This window comes from Balaenoptera musculus, chromosome 13, assembly GCF_009873245.2.
Source record: "Balaenoptera musculus isolate JJ_BM4_2016_0621 chromosome 13, mBalMus1.pri.v3, whole genome shotgun sequence".
In the NCBI taxonomy this organism is placed as follows: domain Eukaryota; kingdom Metazoa; phylum Chordata; class Mammalia; order Artiodactyla; family Balaenopteridae; genus Balaenoptera; species Balaenoptera musculus.
This window is the reverse complement of record NC_045797.1, coordinates 25,769,966-25,791,934: the sequence shown is the minus strand read 5'-3', so window position 1 is coordinate 25,791,934 and position 21,969 is coordinate 25,769,966. Positions and strand designations below refer to the sequence as shown.

The window sequence follows — 21,969 nt, the reverse complement described above, 5'->3', positions numbered from 1 at the left end:
TATCAGATGCTGAACTTTTAGGCTCATGATTTGTTCTCTCCCTCCTTCCCTCCCTTTCTTTCATCCAGGTTCTTCAGCTCTAAGACAAAGGTCTAAATCCCCACCCCATCCCCCAAACCAAGAGTGCTGGATGGGAAGAGACAGAGGAGCTTCCTGGAGTTCGGGCTCCATTTCCTGGCTCTGGGGACTCACACTTGAGCATCCACCCACTCCTAAGTCACTTTACTTCCCTTCTTCATGCCTAAGGCAGAGCTTGGTTAGGGGTCCTAGAAGCAGTTCCTGCCCTGGAATGTCAGAAGGAGCCAGTGAACACACAGGGAAGTCTGGTTGGTGAAGGATTCAAGAAGAAGCAAAGCAAAGACTTTTCTCATGTGAAAATGGCCAGTCTAGAGGGGAGCTCAGAGCAGGCACCAGTAGATACACGCTGAAATAAATGAACAACTGGATAGCAAAATCCACAAAAATGTAGACTTTATTTAAGAAGTCCTTGAGATATAAAAGAAGACAAAGGCAGGGTCCAAGGATAATAGAAACCTAACCCCTGAGTGTCAGAGCACTCTAGGTGTAAAAGGAGATGGGAGTGGGGATGGGAAGGTGGGTGACTTGGTATTCTTCTGGCTTCAAAAAGTCAGAGAGCCAGCTAGAACATCCTGGTACTGGTTATAGATTCTTTACAAAGGTGTTTACCTGTGGGAAAGAGAAAAACCAAAAGTTAATTTCACATTTTCAGGAGACTACACAGTAGTCCATCCATAATGCATATGCAGCCAAGCCCATGAGTTTTTGTGAGGAAGAGAAAATAGGTATGGAAAGGAAATGTGACCTGCCCAGGGTCCTACAGTATCAAGTGGCAGAGCTGGATAGAATCCAGAAGTCTCATTTCCCTAGTTCTAGAATACCTTAGAGGAGGGAGTCAGCTGGAAAGCACATATTACAAGTCAAGTATTTAACAGTTATTGGCCCACAATATTAGAGAACAGGGATTATATTAGTAACTTCTACAAGGCCCCACAGGCTTTGGAGTGTGAAATGCAATTTGAGGCACAATGCACAGGGCCCATACTGAAGTCTGAAGCAATAAAAGTGCAAAAAAGGAAAACTACTAGAAAGCAGGAGTTAAGGTCTTCCCCACCCTCTTCATGAGCTCTTCTTGTTTGGTTACTTCTTCAGAAAAATCGTCATTGACATCCAACACCAGCACTGGAATGTTCAGCAGGGCCTCAGAGTGGAGCCTATAAGAAGCATGAACATTTAGGGAACAGGAAAAAGATGGCAGGTTTCACATACTCACCAGTCTTAATAATTCAGAACAGATCTAAGGTCACATACCTTCTTAAGGAAATTTCATGTAAACAGTAGTTTAAAAAGAGAATTCAATAAAGTTGGCTGGGAAGATAAGGCTGAAATTCCTCTTTAGTCTTGAGACTGATACTGAAGGTCAGAGCCTCAAACATTTTAAATGGACACCACACCAAGCCTGAAGGGAGGAAACGCTGAAACTAGGAACGTCAACTTAGTACATTGACAATTTCTCTAAAATTTTTCAGCCCTTTACCCTGAGCCAACTATGTCATCATCATCAATCACCACGGTCAGTCAGAGGATGTCAAAAAACAAAAAAGCTGGAGAAATAGAATCTAATAAAAAGTTTCTTAGAATATATAGATTATATCCAATATTAAATTTCTGATTTGGATAATGCTTGACAATTCCAACCACTTCCAGAACATTCTGAACCTGCTTAAGGGGCTGCATGTTGAACTTCCTGAATTTTAATGACCGGCTGCAGGAAGGCAGGCCTCTGTCCACTGCTGCTCTCTTCTCCACTTACGGGGTTGTTTTGCGGACAAGCCAGGCTTCATGCTGAGCATGAAGCTGCTCAAGATACGCCAACTCAATTCCTTTCTCCTCTTCCCTGGCCCTCAGGTGTAGTCTCTTCAAACAAACCTGAAAGACAATCCCAAGGATCTGCTGAGCTCTTTGGTTATTTCGGCTGTTACAAAAGCTGGGGTGCTCTCAGACCCACTTGCCGTGTCTATCCTGAGCACTAGCACTACGCCTTTGCTTCTGCTGCCTTGTTTTTTATTCAATCACAGGTCAATAGCAAACATCGTCTACCCTGGGAACCTGGAATAACCTTTTTTTCCTCCTCCCAGCCACACCCAGGAAGTCACCGAACTCTCTTTAATCTCTCTCCAGCTGGCTCTCACCTTGCCTCTCTCGCCTCTGCCCTGGTCAGGCCCTCATCATCTCTCACCTGGGCTACGAGCAAGAGCCTTCTGGCTCCCTGCCTCCTGGAAGCGCTGAAGCATGTGGAAAGAGCACAGGCCCTAAAGTCAGAAAGTCCAGGGTTAAACTCCCATCTTCACCAGGCAGCAGCAGGGCAAGCTTTGTGGGCTTCCATTTCCTCCCCCTTCATCAATCCCACGGGTCGCTGTGAAGATTTACAGAGGGAGCCCGTCAAGTTCCTGGCAAATGCTGTCCTTCCTCCTAGTTTTCCTGCTCAGTCCACCCTTCCAGAGTATTGCAATATACAGTTGTCCCTCAGTATCTGTGGCAAGGGGGGGTTGGTTCCAGGACCCCCTTAGGATACAGATATCCAAGGCTGCTCAAGTCCCTTATGTGTATGAAATGACAGTGGGCTCTCCACATCAGTGGGGTCCGTGTCTGCAGATATGGAGGGTTGACTGTAACGGTATTACTCTCCTTGCTTAAAATACCTCACAGGGTCCTTATCGCCTTCAGCCCCGGATTCAAGGAAGTATGAGTAACATCATATTTACCAAAGGGTAAGTAATTTGAAACATCTCTTTCATATCATATCAAACACTCACTCTGGGGCACGATGCAAATTCTGCATAGGTCAAAGGTAAAGAAGTAAAAAAAGTGAGGCTTGAGACTAACTCTCCATCCTCCACTCCTTCCAGAGTGTGCATAATTTCACTCTGGTCAGAAAGTTTGAAGCACAATGGCTCAGGGAATGTCAGCTTCTCCTTTACTGGTCATACAAGGCCATTCCCGGAGTCTGGCCACCCCTCCTAACTCTCCACTTGCAACTTCCTTAGCTCCTTCCTCCCCTGGACCCACGGCTTCAGCCAGATTTGACCTCCTGCCTGCGGTACAGATCAAGCTCTTTCACATCTCAAAACTTTTGCTCTGAATGTTTGCTTTGCCTGAATTGCCTTCCTTCCTCTCTCTGCCTGGCAAACGCTTTATTATTCAATGTCATCTGTCCTGGGAAGAACAAGTAGATTAACTCACTGATTTAGGACTTCTTTCAAACATTTAAACTTTATTCCCAAATGTAAACTTTATCCCCAAACGTAGGGTACAATATCCCTAAAGGTGCAGAGTCTTTGCTGTTTCCCTCTTGTGCCATCTTTCCTCTAAGGAAAGAAAATCATATAAACACACATTTCATTTATGATCTTATGTCCAACTTTTCAAACTGATTAACACAGATCTAACATGTTAATACTTTTAGCCCTTATCCCTTTTCATCTCTTTCCCCTGAATTAAGAACTGCTCTAAACTTAGATGAAGTCCTTGTCCTAGGGATTCTATAATCTAGTTAGATAACAAGTAAAACGACATACGAAAAATAGCAAATCAAGTGCTGAACTGGGAGGTTTGGATCTTAAGTGCGGCGGTCAGATAAGGGAGGCAGCAGTTGGGCTCAGGCAGTCAGAGGCGCTTCCCGGAAGAGGCAGGGCTCTGCCTTTATCTCTGGTACCGGCTTACTCAGCACCACTCTGCGAGCCAGGCGCTTCACTAGGCCCTGGACAAACACAGACCCCCAGTGGTATTTCAGCTGTATCAGGTGACAGAGGGAGGTCTGCACAGGGTGCTCTAAGGGCACAGTGACTGGGGAAGACCCAGGAGGCAGGCCAGAGTCCGTCTGGTTCAGGGCTGAGCGCAGGGCCTGGTAGAGCAGGTGGTCAATAAGTATTTGTTGCACATACTCACTGAACGTTTTCCTTCCTGACCTAGTCTATCTCTATCGACCTTTTGCTCCTGCTTTAATCTTTTCCGTTTCTGCTTCCCTTCACTCTGAACCTCCCCTTTCTCCTTCTGTCATCCTGCCCCTACTGACATCCTCAAACTCAGCGCTGACTGCTTCGAGGCATCTCCCCTTGTTCCCCTGCCTGCCCATCACACAGCTTTACACCACTGACTTCCTGCTACCCAGTTCTCCGCCCCACTGATGACAGACGTTAGTGACTTGTTGTATACTTTCAGAAAGATTCACGCATTTCACATTCTTAACCCCACCTTTAAAAAAAAACCCCAGGGCTTCCCTGGTGGCGCAGTGGTTGAGAATCTGCCTGCCAATGCAGAGGACACGGGTTCGAGCCCTGGTCTGGGAAGATCCCACATGCCGCGGAGCAACTGGGCCCGTGAGCCACAATTACTGAGCCTGCGTGTCTGGAGCCTGTGCTCCGCAACAAGAGAGGCCGCGATAGTGAGAGGCCCGCACACCGCGATGAGGAGTGGCCCCCAGTTGCCGCAACTAGAAAAAGCCCTCACACAGAAATGAAGACCCAACACAGCCATAAATAAATAAATTAATAAATAAATAAAATTTAAAAAAACCAAACAAACCCATACATATAAAAGGTCTCCTACCACACACTTAGTTCTTATTTTTCTTTACTTAACAATACGTCTTGAAGATTGTTACATGTCAGTATAGCACTTTCTAGTTCTTTTTCATGACTTCAGAGTTTATCAGTGCATGGATGGAGCATAATCTATTCAACCGGTCCCTACTGATGACTACTGGGCTGTTTACAATAACTTGCTATTGTAAACAATGTTGCCTTGCACATGAACCATTTTGCCTATGTGGGAGCATATTTATGGAGTAAATTCCAAGGAGCATGATTAATAGGTCAAAAGTATGTGCACTGCTAGTATACGCTGCCAAACTGCCTCCTTAGAGGCTGACCGATTCACATTCCTGCCAGCAAGGTAGCTTCAGGATTTCTAAATATAGCAAAGCTACCTAATTTTCCTGAGAGAAAAATATTATCAGAATTAATGAAAATGCATATTTTTTAGAATGTGGCTTTATGGTTTCAATTATACACAGGGCAGAGCAATTCTTTTTATAAAAGCTATAATTATTCATTCATTGCTGGCAGGCAAACATTGATGCTAAAGTCTCTCCTGCTAAACTGGGCTAACATTTCCCTTTGCACTGTTAATTTGCTTAATAGAGCAAACTTTTCTTCCCTCCAGAAGCCTAGGTAAACTTCTATTTTGAGCATTTGCCATAATTGTTGCTTTACTGATATGGTTACAACAAGTTCTTTAAAGAAAAAAACCTGTGCAAACAGTGCTTTAGTCTGGTCCCTCTTTACCTCAGCCCTCATGGGGAGGACATACTGAATGTGAACAGGAAAGACAGTGCAGCTGGAAATGACGGCTGCCCGTTCACTCCCCTGCCCGCCGCATCCCCACCCCCGGAAGAGCTGCTGTCCGGACTGCTTGAAGTCAGAGACAGCAACTGGACAGTGGCTGCTAATGGGTCTGGCCACTGTGCTTCTCAAGCCCAGCATCCAGGTGCCACTTGTTCCCAGGCCTTTGCAGCACGCTGTGTCCAGGCTGCAAACACGGCCTGGCTCTTGGAGGCACACTGGCCAGCTGCACTCTCTCTTCCTGATTCTATGGGGCACTGAGGCCCAGCCATTTCTCTTCTGATTTTTTACTGTTGGCTCGCTTGCTTTTTACAATTTAGGGGACAGTAGGTGGGAAGGAGCAAAAGGCCCTACTGGAGCCCATCCCTCGAGCTCTAAACGTAGCCAGGGGACTGAGCACTGGCACAGCTTTCTACACAGAGATGTTTTCACTTCTGTTCTGCTCTCTCTTAGATATAGTTCTCTTTGGGTCTCACAGAAGAGGTCAGTGGTGACTTCAGGGGAAGGATATCGACATTCCTGGTTCCTGGCTCTAATGCCATCAAAATAGCACCAACATCCCCATTCAATATCAAAATGAATAAGCTATTTTTTTCTACCATCAAGTTGCAGTAATCCTTCAACCCTTATTCTACCCCAGCTGAAATACTCAATTCGTCTCTCCAAAAAGATGTATCAGCCACACCATAAAAATAACAGTCACCACCACCACTGTCATCATCATTGTCTCTTCTCACAAAGTCATTCCAAGTACACAAAGAAGTGAGGAAGACTTTCTTCCTTCCCTTGCTGGGTCCCAGTGTCCCAGCAGGTTAGGTTAGGTTAGGTTAGGAACCAGGAAAAGGCTAGGTCAGTACTTTCAATTCTTCTCTTAATGCTTAGCCCCTCAACCTACTTCTGCTTTCAACTATCCATCCCATGAACTCCTACTGGAAACCTGTCACAGTCTTCACTCAGTTCACTCAGTTCAAGTCCACAATGCTCTTACTCAACCATGAGCCCTCCTGGGGGCCAGGATTTTCCTCTCATCCTGAACCCTACACTCAGCTACTTCAAACCATCCTTTTGGCAGGGGTCTCCTTTTCCCCTAATCACTGACACCAATCCCCGCCCCTACAGCACAGTCACCCTCATAATTGGCTTCTTCTATTCCTGCTCCCAGGCAATGAAGACTACTGTGGAAGAAGCCATAAATACACAAGGCAGCTACTTTCAGCTTCATTCTTTTCACAGAAGGTTCTCAGCCCTCTGGCTTCACTGCATCTCTAGCTGAGTTTCACTTTAAACCTGAGATCCTATTTACTTCCGTGGAATCTCTTTATTTCCTCCTATGACCTAGCTTCTGCCTCACAATCTTCAGAAGCTCCTGACACAAAGAGCCCCAATACCTGGTGCCTGTCACACCCAAGGCATTCAAACTGGTCAGGCCCTTCCATCCGGTCCTCTCGTCTCTGGCTCCTGTGAGCCTGTGCAACTGGGGCTCTCCCACCCATTTTCTGATCAGTCAGTCTGCTCTCAGGCTTCCCCCTTCCACGAGACTCAGTCCTGTCTCTAAAAGCACGGCCTCTAGCTTGAAGGGAACTTTCCCTCCTAAGATAATGTGGTATATCTGGCATTTGACTGTATGTCAGATATTTGTCTAAAAAGGTGAGAACAACACATCCCTCAAAAAATACCCCCTGCCTTGACTCCCACTCCAGAAGAGCCCTTAGAGATCACTAGTGTGAGACACTGGATTTGACAGACAAGGACCCCTCTGGGGAAAGGTTTCCAGGGCCTGCCCACGGTCACTGCCTGTTGGCAGAGCCAAGGACCACTGCTGTCTTCAGAGACTCCAGTGCTCCTGCCATAACATCACCCTACTGTGGGCTGGGCTGGCTCCACGGTCCAAGTCAGAGGGTCATGGGATGCAACTTCCACAGTCCATCTTGCCTTCCCAGTGGCATCCTTAAGGTTCAAAAGGAGACTATAAATTAGGATGGTATCAGGATGAGGTGAGGAAACCCTTTTCCTCCTCCTGACATGCTATTCAGGAAACCATCAAGACCATCACAGACTCTGATGACCCAGTTAGAGGGAAGGAAAAGCTGAGGCAACTGGTTACAGGTTAGCTGATCAGAGGGTCGAAGCTGCAGACCCTGGTGATAAATATAAAGCCCAATTTTCTCTATGTGGTTGCTACATCAAGAAGGACCCTTTCTACGCACAGCCATTTGCTTTAGCCCTCTGCTTCAGAAAGCCTGTGGGTGCTCACGCTAGGACGGGACAGTACGCATCCACTGCTCTCCATGCTCCAGGTAATACCCACAATCGACTTTCTCCAACTGGAAAATCAGGGGCTCAGAGAACATCACCTCTTAAGTTTCATATGGCCCTAAAGTCTAAGGCTTTAAATTCTGTGTTACCTGGGGAGCAGCCTGGAGGTAGATGAAGCCATGTAATCTGAGCCGGCTGGCAAACTCCTGCAGGAGAAAATAATGCCAGTCCTGATAGATATGCCATTCGATGTCACTGAGGGAACCATTTTCAAAAAGAGTCTTTGCAAAGATATACCTGGTTGGAAATGTAAGTAGGATGGGGAGAGGGGAGGAGAATGGGAAATGGAATGAAAGGCCAAAGAATGAGAGAAGCAAAAAAAAAAATTATCGATAACCAACTTGTTCCATGTCTGTCCAAACCACTTAACCTTTCTAGCGCCTCATCAATCTTTTTTTTTCTTTTTCTTTTTTAATTGAAGTATAGTTGACACTTAACCTTTCTAGTTCCTCACCCATCTTTAAGAAATCTGAATTCTTCACCTATGTCTCTCCCTCCTTGCTCAACACTAAGATGAGAATAGAATTTAGACTTTAGAGGCCGAAACCACAGCTCTCTGGATGGATTAATCCACTGGAAGAAAAGGGACACTGAAAGAGAATATCATGGGTCACTAACAATTTTCCCTGCTGGAAACCAGTCAAAACATATAGCAAATGGTGCATGTAAACTCAAACTTGCATGTAAACTCAAACTTTTAAGATTTCTTTATTATTACTGCAAGTAAACCCCCAAACAAAAAGCCAATCTAGTATAAAGCACCCACCACTTTTAATTTAAAGACTCAAGCCTTCTGAGTCTCCAGGCTACTAAGCCATCCTTTTGTCTACTTGAGAAGTAGAGCAGGAACTGTATTTAAGTGGTGTCACCTATGGAGCAGTAAATGCACTTCCTACTAACTGCAGTATTACCAAGAAAGCAGACTCTCCTCCAAAGCAAGCACATATAAGCTCTTGCTTCCTCTGCTTCTGAGCTTCTAATCCAGATACAAGAAAGCTAAATCTAAAAATCAAACTAGTTTTGCCCCTTGCTTACTTCCATAACTAAAGGAGCATCTGGTGAATAGGAAATAAGAGTTAACTAGAAACCATCATTTCAGGAAGGTCAGTTCTGCTTTCAGACCTCAGGCATCTTGATACAAAACACAATTTACATCCTGAACAATGAACTCCAGTTTCTAAGGCAACGCTCAGCAACTGGCTACTTCTGGGAAAATGAAATTCAGAATCCTTATCTATGAATGGCTCAGGGAAGTATACACCGCAAGGCTGCGAGTGTTGCAATAAGAGAATGGCTTGCAGAGTCACACTCCCGAGTCCGGCCTGGCTTCAAAATTCACTAGCTGTGTCACCAGGGGCAAGACATCAAACTCTCAGCCTGCTTCTTCCTCTGTACAAAGATAACAGTTGAACCTAACTCACAGAGTTGTGAGGACTGTACATAATACTTACAAGGTGCTTACAAGAGCGACTGGCACATAGTACTCAAGACACCTTAGCTGTCACTGTAACTACTTCATCGTTAGGCTATGAAGGCACTAATCTGGGAGCTCCAGAAGTCAACTCTTCCAGTCTGGAATGGCTTAGCTACAGCCTAGCTGAAGGCAACAAAGAAAAGAGGCGAATTTCTAATTCAGTATCTGAAAAATGTTTTCAGCTTCTTCACAGGTAACATGGAAATTAAGATCTTATAAAGAGAAAGTAAATATCTGTTAATAAGTCCTATAAAAGGGCCCTCGCCTTTTTTGAAGATGAGCACTTCTTTATTTCTCCAAAGCTGGTGGTGAAGGGGCAAGAGGGCATAAAAGGCCGTGGTGCTGAATGCTGAAGGGAGGGAACCCTGAAGCCCGAATGCAGGGCTGCAGGGAAGAACCAGCTTAAGGACCTAGGCGTAAAGGTCTCTGCTCTAAAACCACATGCTCTTATTTTCTTTCAACTCAAACAGAAAAGATTTAGATTTCTCCCTCCCTGTCATCCACTCTCCCAAACAAGCCATGTTCCTCCTTTGGAACACATGTAACATACATGAGCACACGTGCAGTCTCAGAGTTCCCTGTTAGACTAAGGTCACCGTGAAGGCAGGGACTGGGTCTGCTCTGCTTACTGCTGCTGTCCAGTGCCTAAACACAGGCGGCATTCAACAAATCTGTGCTGAGCAAATGAATAAATGAATAAATGTTTAAAGGAGTGGAAGTCGCAAGATCTTGTACCTTCTAAACAAAGTATTTCTATTTCTAAGGGGTCTCTCACATGTCTATCTCACTAAAGGGCAGAAATCAAAAGACTGATGGTTGGGACTTCCCTGGCGGTCAAGTGGTTAAGACTCGGAGCTTCCACTGCAGGGGACACGGGTTTGATCCCTGGTCAGGGAATTAAGATCCCACATGCTGCACAGCGAGGCCAAAAAAAAAAAGATGGTGAATATGTTTCCAAGCAGGTAGTAATATGTAATTCATCTTCCTAATTCAAGAGGCATGGCTTGGGAGAGGGGAAAGGAAAATAGGTAGTAGTATATCCAACAGTTGAAAAAGAACTAAAATCTATAGCCCAACCATTTATAATTCACATATTTTGCTTTTATAAAGAGTAGGCTCTCTCCTGGGGTCCACAGAGAAGGAATGCCTAGTCTATAGGATTTGTTTTACATATCTTGAATGATTTTTAAGTAATGTTTAAAAAAAAAATCACAATACATTTACAAATGTATCCTTATTTTTTTCCCTCCAGGAGGCTTTATGGGAGCACTAAGGAGCAGAGCTAGTTTTTCTATGGAATTAAATGGGTAACCAATCTAGTGTCTTCAGAAGTGAATGGACAATAAAAATGCAACATTTTGCATTTTGATAACTCAAGGGGCTTAAGATAGACCATCATGCTTTAAGCCACCACTTCACACTGACAGAGGTCACTCACAGCCTTCAGATAAAAAACCCTCAGTGATGTCCAGATTAAGGCACCCTCACTTCATCTTCAAATGGCTTATACACAAGTCACAGACTGGTTTTGTGGCAGAACCAGGAATTCCAGAGCATAGATGGACTAGCTCCTCTAGAACAGATGGGCTGAATTCCCAAGCTATCTGCTAGCTTTCATTAAAAGTGACTCCCCATCTCACTCCCTCAGGTGGTCAGGACGATGCTCTTCCCCTGACCTGTAAGAGATTGGATGTCTCTTACAGACTCTGGCCAACAATAAGCCCTGCCACACAACAAAGGGTCAAAAAAGGTTAAATCCAAGACAGAAGCCAATTTTACAAATCTGCTATTTCTACTCAGAAATCCTTTCTTGAAGAATAAAAAAAAAAGGATAAATTTAGTTCTCCTATCATTTTAGGAACACATTTTAATTCCGACTGCTTTTTTCTTCCAGGTGATAACCAACCACTGATTCATTTGGTTTGCTAGAACATATGCTGCTACTTAAGTGTCTATTCTGTGCCTTCTAGCATGTAATGGTTATACTAGGTAGCTACCCGCCTGCTTCTATGCTAGAAAAGAATAAGGAAACATAATCAGTGCCAATGTGAGAAATTAAATGCATTCAGATTATGAAAAACACAATCTCCTTTCTTGACATATATGGTAACTGTGAAATTATAAGTCTGAACAAATCTGTATAGTGTTGTCTTTAAAAAGACAATTTTTTCAAGTATAATTTTCAATGACAAGAGCAGTGCAGAGTCTGAGCAAGAGGAGAAAACATGCAGCGCTAAGCACAGAGCTTGTGACTGGTGGAGGGCTCAGGGTCTTACCTGTCGCTGTATACAGACCTCTCAAAGATCTGTACTGCCTTCTTGGCCTCTAAGAGTTTCTCAGGGAAGGGCTCCAACTGTACTTTCAGGCGGCTCATAAAAGAAAACGTCTGGAATGTGTAGCACCATCGTGCTGGCTCCTGGTACATCATATCCAGCAAGTTTCCGAGACTGCGGGCAGTGCAGGCCTAGAGGTAAATTATGAAAGAGGAGAATTTCCTAGAAGGCATATTTACTTCACAGTGTTTACCACCCTTCTACCCACCCCCCAACAAGTGTAATAATCAATGAGAGACACAATTACAAAAGTTTCCTTCCACTAAAAAGATATAATCACATCCCTCAGCTTAGTCAAAGCTACATAATCAAGGAAGAGATTTTCCTACCTTACTAGACAAGAATCTGACAGAGGGAGATGACATGCCACCTTCAGCATACCAAAGAACAGCAGAGGAAGAACCACCCATAGAATTAGCACAGTCGCTGATTGGTGGGTTTGTGGAGCGTGTTGGAGGAGGACTTAACAATCAACAACCATCTGAAACTCTACCTGGAATCAGATATTTCCACTGTAACACTATGTTGCTTCTCTTTTGAGCTTCCATTTGTGGCTATTTCTTTCTAAAACTTCAACCCAGACAAGAAAGTAACTGATCATTTGAAAATCCAACCAACCAAACCGAGTTCTCTCTCTCTTATAGCAAGGCTACAGTTTGTTAAACAAACAAATGAACAAACAAAACCCTCCTCCTCGATTCTAGACACTCTATGAAAGGCATGTGAAGACCCACTTACTCAGCATGTGCAGGTGGGAACGTGTGTAAGATACTCAGGAACCCTGGATTCTTTCCTGGGCTCTGCCACTGACTCAATGCAAAAGTGAGTTTTGCGAAAAGCACTCTGATCTGCATTCATTCAGTCACCATGAACTGAAGGCCTGTGTGGATAAGACGCTACGTGAGCTAGGTGCTGTAAGGGGTACAGAAAACAAAACTAAGATTTATCTCAATGTTCACTGTGCTATGTTATCTCATTTAATCTTCAAAACAGCATCATGAGGTAGGTACTACTGTTATGCCCATTTTCTTGAGGAGAACATCCACTCAGAAAGGTTAAGGAACTTACTTGTCCAAAGTTTCATGGTAAGTGTTGAATGGGGACTCAAACCTGGCTTCCTCTAACTTCTTCATTCTAATACTTCTCCATATAAAGGCGAGCAAGACATGGTTCCCAAACTCAAGTAGCTCATAATGCATACGGAAAGGGGGTGATAAAGATATGGAGAGCTAGACTATAAAGCAGAACATACAACAAAGGAGTGATAACGGTATGGTGGAGGGAATCTGAGAAAGTTTCTGGAAAAAAGTGGCATTAAGCTGGGAAGTAAATGATACATGGAATCTCCACAGATGGAAATGGGGATTAAGAAGAAAGTATTTCAGGTAGAGACAAAAATACACGGGGTGGGGGGAAAGGTTAGACAACCACAAGTGGTCCAGTTTGGCTAAATATCACCCCTGGATTCCAAAGAGGGGTCCTATGCTTTGGAAGGCTTCAGCAGAGTATGTGTGTAGAGCAGAGTGGATTACAAAACAACTTCCCTCCTTTCAATCCTGCAACCTACAAACACAAGCCAGCCTCACAAATGGCCCCTGGCTGAGAGCTGGAGGTTGAAGCAGGAGGACAAATTTGAATCTACTCGAGTCTCTCGTGGTGTCACCAGAGATTGTAGGGAGCCCATGGTTACAGCATAGTTCTGAGACTGCAGGCAAGCCTGCTGAGTGGAGTAGGGCACTGCGATGGCAGATGCACTAGGTTGACTGGGTGGGGGATTCTACTGGCAGGCTTTGGGTTACCAAAGGGAGCCTGTTCCAGAATAAAAAACTGTACAGAGGCCTACACAATTTCTGAAGAACCTATCTCAGCTACAGAACGTATGCAAATATCCCTTCAAACATATAAACAACAGAGGGACAATCATTGGATATAAAAATATCCAGCAATTCAGAAGGAGTGGACCCATCCGTGTGTTCAGGACAAGCAGCCTCTCAGGAGACAGAGCTATTGCCACAAACAGGAGAAAACAAAAAAATCTCAATGGGACTCGAGACTGCCACATTGATAAGAACAGGCTATCATAAAAAAGGAACAACGGACTTCCCTGGCAGTCCAGTGGTTAAGACTCTGCGCTTCCACTGCAGGGGGCATGGGTTTGATCCCTGGTGGGGGAACTAAGATCCCAAATGCAGCGTGGCGTGGCCAGAAAAAGAACAAACAAACAAAACGGAGCAATATGAAAAGAACATTCTTAGAGGAGAAAAATGCAATTGCCAAAACAAAACTCCCAATGACGATAGTAACCAGCAGACTGTAAACTGCAGTAAACCTAATTAGTGAATATCATACAGAATATCAACTCAAGAAATTTTCCCTAAACTAAGAGAAAAGAAGCAGAAAATTATGAAAGAAATAAAAAGAAATACAGTTTAGGAGATCCAATATACATTGTTATATAGTGGTAGGGTATTTTTTGTTTTTTCTTTCGTTTCTCTGGAAAGATACATCAAGATGTAATGTCACTTGTGTCCTACATGACAGCAGTGAATACAATTTTGTATCAAACAACTTTTCAAACAAAGGCTAAAATGATGTGCAACTTCACAGTACCCATACCTCAGACAAAGCTACCTAACCAAAGCAAACGATTTTCCTTCTCATGAGATAAGAGTCCAATATAGAATGGTGAAATGCCACTCCCAATAAAAAAAGAGATCAGCAGAGGAAGACCACTACTCATAAGGTCTCCTTCTCATCAAATTTCACCATCACTGAGAATAACTGTCTAATAGAAACATGACATATCTCTAGGTATTTTAGAACAGAAAGGAAGTTTAAAACCATGCTACAACTAGGAGTTATCGTCAGGGGGAACTGATCAGATGAAAAAGAAGCCAAAATCAAAGAAAAAAATTAAAGAAAATCTCTGAAGATGTGAGACTTTCCACCAGAGAAATTCACTAAGTACCAGAAAGGATTTAATGTAGATTTACATATACAGCTTTCACACACACACACACACACACACACACACACACACCCAGACCTATCCTAGCAAGATGTCAACAATTCATGAAAGCAAAACAAACCAAAAACCTAAGGAGGGGGGAAAACATTAGTTACTTATTAAAAAAAAAAAAAAAAGATCAGAACCATATAACACTTCCCTACAACAGAAACTAAAGACATTTTAAGACAAGCAATCACTCAGAAATTATACCAACCACATTCTGAAAAAAAAAAAATCCTCTAAAATATATTTCAACCAATTGAAAAATGAATCAAAATAAAGAATTAAGAAATGGGAAGAAGTAATAAGAAGACAGTGGTCAGTGAATGACCAGTAGAACAGTTAAGTATAAAGTAATTATTATTAATGTGGTTAAGAAGTTTACTGCCAATTTCTATAGTTAAAAGAGAAATTTCAGGGAATTTCCTGGTGGTCCAGTGGTTAGGACTTGGTACTTTCACTGCTGGGACCCAGGTTCAATCCCTGGTTGGGAAACTAAGATCCCACAAGCGTTGTGGCGTGGCCAGAAAAAAAAAAAAAAAAAAAAGAGAGAGAGAGAGAAATTTCACTACGTAAAAACATTCTGGATCTATAAAATTATAGATTTCTATACCTGGGGGATGGAGTCTGGAGAAGAAAGTAATAAAAAAAGTAGTAAAATTTATTTTTTTCTTTCATAGAGACCCCATTAACATTGATAAATAGGTTTAAACATTTATATATATATATATTTTATTGAAGTATAGTTGTTTTACAATATTATATTAGTTTCAGGTGTACAGCATAGTGATTCTGTATTTTTGCAGATTATACTCCATTATAGTTTATTACAAGATAATGGCTATAATTCTCTGTGCTGTACAGTATACCCTTGTTGCCTCATCTATTTTATACATGGTAGTTTATACCTGTTAATCCTACATCCCTAATTTGTTCCTCCCCCTTCCCTCTCTCTTTTGGTAACCACAAGTTTGTTTTCTATATCTGTGAGTCTTAAACATGTATATTTTTAATTTAAACGTTTCCACTAGTAGAGTAAAAATAGTAAAATTTCCATATGAATGAAGGGGAGAAAAATGAAAGAAATATTCAAATACAGCAAAAAGGAAAAAAAGGAGATGAAAGCACAAAATAAGGTGGCAGGAATAAATTAAACATAATCATGATAAAAGAGAAAAATTCCCAGGAAAGGCAAACCCTAAGATTGGGTAAAAGCTAAAAATCCTGTTCATAAGTGAAACGCCTAAAACAAGATGACATACATTAGCTGAAAGTAGAGGGGCGGCAAAATCCACCAGGTAGATGCAAATAAAACGAACGCAGATGCGGCAAAGCTGTATTAAGAAAAAAAAAGCACTGGGACTTCCCTGGTGGTCCAGTGGTTAAGACTCCACATTCCCAATGCAGGGGGCCCGGGTTCGATCCCTGGTCACGGAACTAGATTCCGCATGCCGCCAACAAGAGCCCACATGCCAAATAAATTAGTTAAATTAAATTTTTAAAAAAGCATTAAATGCTACAAGACTACTAAAGCAATAAAGACTCCACACAAAAGTCATGAACATTTTTACATGGAATAATAAAGCACTGAAATACAAAAATATAAAGTCAATTAAAAATACAAGGAGAAATAGACAAAACACAATAAAAGCACAAAACTTTAGTACACTTCTCTCAGAATTTAATAAAAACAGTAGACTCTCAAAATAAGAACTTGGAGGATAAGACTCTTAATCATTATTTTTTTTCACATATCTGAAACTGGGATACATCTTATAATGCTTACTAAACATAACAGACATTTTAATTATTCCTTAGAAGTGTCACTAAATTGATAATGTCTTATAATCAATGACATCTTGGAATTTATAAAATATGTCACATCAAACTACATATACCTTACAGATAATACATATTCTTCTTAAAAGTCCATGGCACACTTATCAAAATTGATTACACATAGTCAATGAAGAAAATCTCAGTAAGTTTCCTCAATGAGAAACTGTATAAGCCACATTGATCATAACAAAATAAACTTAGAATTAACAAAATAATAAACATACAAAATCTACTCAGAATACATAAAACACTAAAAATAAATCTTAGGCAAAAAATAAATTAAAACTACAATTACAAACTCTTTAGAAATTTCAGCTAAATTCTCATATGTCGAAATCTAGAAGACAGGGCCAAAGCTTATCCCATGAAAAAAATTTCCTGTTGCAAATGCTTTTATTATTAAGGCAGAAAAAAGGGAAAAATACACAAATTAATCATTCACACTAAAGAGCTTTAAAAATGCAAAGAAATTCTGAGAAATAAATAAATTTAAAAGCAAAAATCAATGAATTAGAATGCAAGCCCCAATAGAATTAAAAATTAAAATCCATTAATTGGGTCTTTTAAAAAAGGACAAATAAACAGACAATCATCTATCAAACCTATTCCTCCCAAAATATTCACACAGATGAGCAACATCAGACAAAAGATACAAAAACTCTTGATACAGAAGAATTTAAAGTATAAAAGAATACAAGTACTAATTTTACATTATTAAATTTGAAAATCTCAATAAAAGGGCAATTTTCTAGAAAACAAAATTATCAAAACTGATTAAAAACCCTGAATAATAACTGAGGAAGAAACAGTTGTCTAATAACTATTCCCTCCAAACAGCACTGAATCCATGTAATTTTAAAACTGATTTCTATCATACCTTCAAGGAATAGATAATTTCTATGCTAAAAATGATACAAAGCTTCCAATTCATTTTCATAACCCTGATGGTAAAACCTGTCAAAAACTGTACACATAAATAGAATACCAATTACATTTATTAATACATGCAAAATTCCAAACATATTAGCAAATTACTGCAACAGTACACCATGACCAAAAGGGTTTATTCTAGGAATGTGAGGATGACATCATTATCCAATCTATGACTAAAACTAAGAGATTAAAAAGGAAGAAAGAAAGAAAGAAAGAAAAATCCCATGGTTATCTCACTAGATGCTAAAAAAGGCTTTTGATGAAAACTCAACATCTGTTACTGATAAAAACAGTTAATATCCTAGTAATAGAAGTACCTCCTCCACATGGTCTATTGAAATGAATGACAAGCACAGAACTTAACAATGATACATTAGAGGTACTTTCACTAAAGACAGAAAAGATAAAAGTGACTACCATCACTGCTATTATTCAATATTGTTCTGGAACTTCTATCCAACAAAAGAAAACAGAAATGAGGTTTGGATATTGGAAAACTCTTACAAATGATTTGTATTTAGAGAAAACTATTATTTTCTAAAACCTCAAGCAAAAAAAAAAAATTAATGTGAGAATTAAGTCACACAAGACATAACAACAACCAACTGCTTTTCTTTCAAACAGCAATAACCAGTTTGAAAAAGATGATGGGAAAACAGATCCCAGTCACAATAACAACAAAATATATGACCACTCAGGAATAAACTAAACAAGACTATTACTGGGAATTCAGATAACAACTTGGGGAAAATCAGACTCCTGTAACTTTTAAAGTCACACAAAGAATAAAATCTTAAAAGCAAGAGAAAGAAAAACAAGTGCCTGTTTTTATAATCTTGGGCTGTAAGAGGTCTTTTTAAACTTTCACATCAAAGGCAGTAACTATGAAGAAAACAATAGATTTGACGACATAAAAACTTAAAAGTATTATATTGCAAAATACATCATACAGAAAAGGAAAGGAAAAATGACAAACTGGGGAGAGTATCGACAATATATGACAGAGTTAAGATATTTTTTTTAACATCTTTACTGGAGGATAATTGCTTTACAATGGTGTGTTAGTTTCTGCTATATAACAAAGTTATACATATACATATATCCCCATATCTCTTCCCTCTTGCGTCTCCCTCCCTCCCTATCCCACCCCTCTAGGTGGTCACAAAGCACCGAGCTGATCTCCCTGTGTTATGCGGCTGCTTCCCACTAGCTATCTATTTTACATTTGGTAGTGTATATATGTCCATGCCACTCTCTCACTTTGTCCCAGCTTACCCTTCCCCCTCCCCATATCCTCAAGTCCATTCTCTAGTAAGTCTGCGTCTTTATTCCCGTCTTGCTCCTAGGTTCTTCATGACCTTCTTTTTTTTTTTCTTAGATTCCATATATATGTGTTAGCATATGGTATTTGTTTTTCTTTCTGACTTACTTCACTCTGTATGACAGACTCTAGGTCCATCCACCTCACTACAAATAACTCAATTTCGTTTCTTTTTATGGCTGAGTAAAAACTGTATATGTATATATGTGCCACATCTTCTTTATCCATTCATCTGTTGATGGACATTTAGGTTGCTTCCATGTCCTGGCTATTGTAAATAGAGCTGCAATGAACATCGTGGTATGTGACTCTTTTTGAATTATGGTTTTCTCAGGGTATATGCCCAGTAGTGGGATTGCTGGGTCGTATGGTAGTTCTATTTTTAGTTTTTTAAGGAACCTCCAGACTGTTCTCCATAGTGGCTGTATCAATTTACATTCCCACCAACAGTGCAAGAGGGTTCCCTTTTCTCTACACCCTCTCCAGCATTTATTGTTTGTAGATTTTTTGATGATGGCCATTCTGACCTGTGTGAGATGATATCTCATTGTAGTTTTGATTTGCCTTTCTCTAATGATTAATGACGTTGAGCATTCTTTCATGTGTTTGTTGGCAATCTGTATACCTTCTTTGGGGAAATGTCTATTTAGGTCTTCTGCCCATTTTTGGATTGGGTTGTTTGTTTTTTTGATATTGAGCTGCACGAGCTGCTTGTAAATTTTGGAGATTAATCTTTTGTCAGTTGCTTCATTTGCAACTATTTTCTCCCATTCTGAGGGTTGTCTTTTGGTCTTGTTTATGGTTTCCTTTGCTGTGCAAAAGCTTTTAAGTTTCATTAGGTCCCATTTGTTTATTTGTGTTTTTATTTCCCTTTCTCTAGGAGGTGGGTCAAAAGGGATCTTGCTGTGATTTATGTCATAGAGTGTTCTGCCTATGTTTTCCTCTAAGAGTTTGATAGTGTGTGGCCTTACATTTAGGTCTTTAATCCATTTTGAGTTTATTTTTGTGTATGGTGTTAAGGAGTGTTCTAATTTCATTCTTTTACATGTAGCTCTTTTGTCTCCTTACGTAGGTTTATTCCTAGATATCTTATTCTTTTTGTTGCAATGGTAAATGGGAGTGTTTTCTTAATTTCACTTTCAGATTTTTCATCATTGGTGTATAGGAATGCAAGAGATTTCTGTGCATTAATTTTGTATCCTGCTACTTTACCAAATTCATTGATTAGGTCTAGTAGTTTTCTGGTAGCATCTTTAGGATTCTCTATGTATAGTATCATGTCTCCTGAAAACAATGACAGCTTTACTTCTTCTTTTCCAATTTGGATTCCTTTTATTTCTTTTTCTTCCCTGATTGCTGTGGCTAAAACTTCCAAAACTATGTTGAATAATAGTGGTGAGAGTGGGCAACCTTGTCTTGTTCCTGATCTTAGTGGAAATGGTTTCAGTTCTTCACCATTGAGGATGATGTTGGCTGTGGGTTTGTCATATATGGCCTTTATTATGTTGAGGTAAGTTCCCTCTATGCCTACTTTCTGGAGGGTTTTTATCATAAATGGGTGTTGAATTTTGTCAAAAGCTTTCTCTGCATCTATTGAGATGATCATATGGTTTTTCTCCTTCAATTTGTTAATATGGTGTATCACATTGATTGATTTGCATATATTGAAGAATCCTTGCATTCCTGGGGTAAACCCCACTTGATCATGGTGTATGATCTTTTTAATGTGCTGTTGGATTCTGTTTGCTAGTATTTTGTTGAGGATTTTTGCATCTATGTTCATCAGTGATATTGGCCTGTAGTTTTCTTTCTTTGTGACAGCTTTGTCTGGTTTTGGTATCAGGGTGATGGTGGCCTTGTAGAATGAGTTTGGAAGTGTTCCTCCCTCTGCTATATTTTGGAAGAGTTTGAGAAGGATAGGTGTTAGCTCTTCTCTAAATGTTTTTTTCTTTTTTTTAAAAAAAAAGACACATTTATTCAGCGTCATGATCAGACTATTACATTTAGCAATCAACAGCATGGGTGCAAAAAAAAAAAAAAATCTACATTAAAACCCTTTGTTGGAATGCTTTACACTTTCCACAGAACAGAAACTAAAATAACCTGTTATACAATTAGTCACAAATACAGTCCTCGAGTTTTTTTGCCCATACACATGAGTATTGTCTAAAACATGTCTTCTTTGTAGCAGCTAGGCCCTGCCACCACTGTGCTTGGCTGAGTTCACAAATCTGTTGTAACCTGTAGCTTCCCTGTCACTTCTCTGGCTCTCCTCTCCTGCTAAGCTTTGTTTCCTGGCAGTAAGCAAAACCTTCTGCCACTGCCACAGCTACTGCTGCTGCTGGAACCACCATAGCCACCTTGGTTTCAGGGTTTGGCAAAGTATTGGCCTCCACCACCATAGGGGCCAGAACTTCTGCCTCCAAAGTTTCCTCCTTTCATGGGTCCAAAATTTGAAGATTGATTGTTGTAACTGCCAAAATCACTGTAGCTTCCACCACCTCCAAAATTGCTTCCATCATTACCAAATCCATTATAGCCATCACCACTGCCACCATATCCACCACCACTACGGCTGCCACTAAAGCCACCTCGACCACTGACGTTTCCTCCACGACCAAAGCTGTCATTCCCACCAAAACCACCTCCACGACCACCACCAAAGTTTCCAGAACCACTTCGACCTCTTTGGCTGGATGAGGCACTAGCCATCTCTTGCTTAGGTAGGGCTTTCCTTACTTCACAGTTGTGGCCATTCACAGTGTGGTATTTCTGAATGACAATCTTGTCTACGGAGTCATGGTCACCAAAGCTTACGAAAGCAAAGCCTCTCTTTTTGCCACTGCCTCGATCAGTCATGATTTCAATCACTTCAATTTTCCCATACTGTTCAAAATAATCTCTTAGATGATGTTCTTCAGTGTCTTCTTTAATGCCACCAACAAAAATCTTTTTCACGGTTAAGTGGGCACCAGGTCTTTGAGAATCTTCTCTTGAGACGGCCCTCTTTGCTTCCACAGCTCTTCCATCCACCTTGTGTGGCCTTGCATTCATGGCCGCATCCACCTCCTCCACAGTGGCATATGTGACAAACCCGAAGGCTGTGGAGCGTTTGGTGTTTGGATCCCTCATTACCACACAATCTGTGAGCGTTCCCCACTGCTCAAAATGGCTCCTCAGACTCTCATCGGTTGTTTCAAAGCTCAAACCTCTGATGAAGAGCTTCCACAGCTGTTTGGGCTCTTTGGGTGACTCTGACTTAGACATGACGGCAGTGGAGTCGGGGGGAGACGTCAACGATGCTTACTCGGCGGCGTCCACGG

General features: G+C 41.1%; 2 protein-coding genes across 12 annotated transcripts in view; both read right to left on the bottom strand.

Moving 5' to 3' along the window:
* Positions 1-454: 454 nt before the first annotated feature.
* Positions 455-21,969, bottom strand: part of DGUOK (deoxyguanosine kinase) — a 35,277-nt gene continuing 13,762 nt past the window's right edge. For 2 of the 11 annotated variants that reach the window (XM_036873704.1, XM_036873710.1), the window contains 5 exons: positions 11,487-11,674; positions 7,826-7,973; positions 1,832-1,947; positions 1,133-1,232; positions 455-687 (listed from right to left, as the gene is read on the bottom strand). In XM_036873704.1, coding sequence (XP_036729599.1) covers positions 661-687; positions 1,133-1,232; positions 1,832-1,947; positions 7,826-7,973; positions 11,487-11,674 — 579 coding nt within the window. In that variant the 3' untranslated portion in view covers positions 455-660. Of the gene's footprint in view, positions 688-1,132; positions 1,233-1,831; positions 1,948-2,257; positions 2,435-7,825; positions 7,974-11,486; positions 11,675-12,281; positions 12,427-21,969 lie in introns of those variants that run through there. The other 9 variants (XM_036873705.1, XM_036873706.1, XM_036873711.1 and 6 more) reach the window with 9 other exon arrangements.
* Positions 20,605-21,928, bottom strand: LOC118906251 (heterogeneous nuclear ribonucleoprotein A1-like). Its single transcript, XM_036873703.1, has one exon. The coding sequence runs from the start codon at positions 21,911-21,913 to the stop codon at positions 21,014-21,016; it is 900 nt and encodes a 299-aa protein (XP_036729598.1). The 5' UTR covers positions 21,914-21,928; the 3' UTR covers positions 20,605-21,013.

Coding starts and splice junctions, on each gene's coding strand:
- LOC118906251 (XM_036873703.1), bottom strand. CDS start 21,913: ATGTCTAAGTCAGAGTCACCCAAAGAGCCCAAACAGCTGTGGAAGCTC.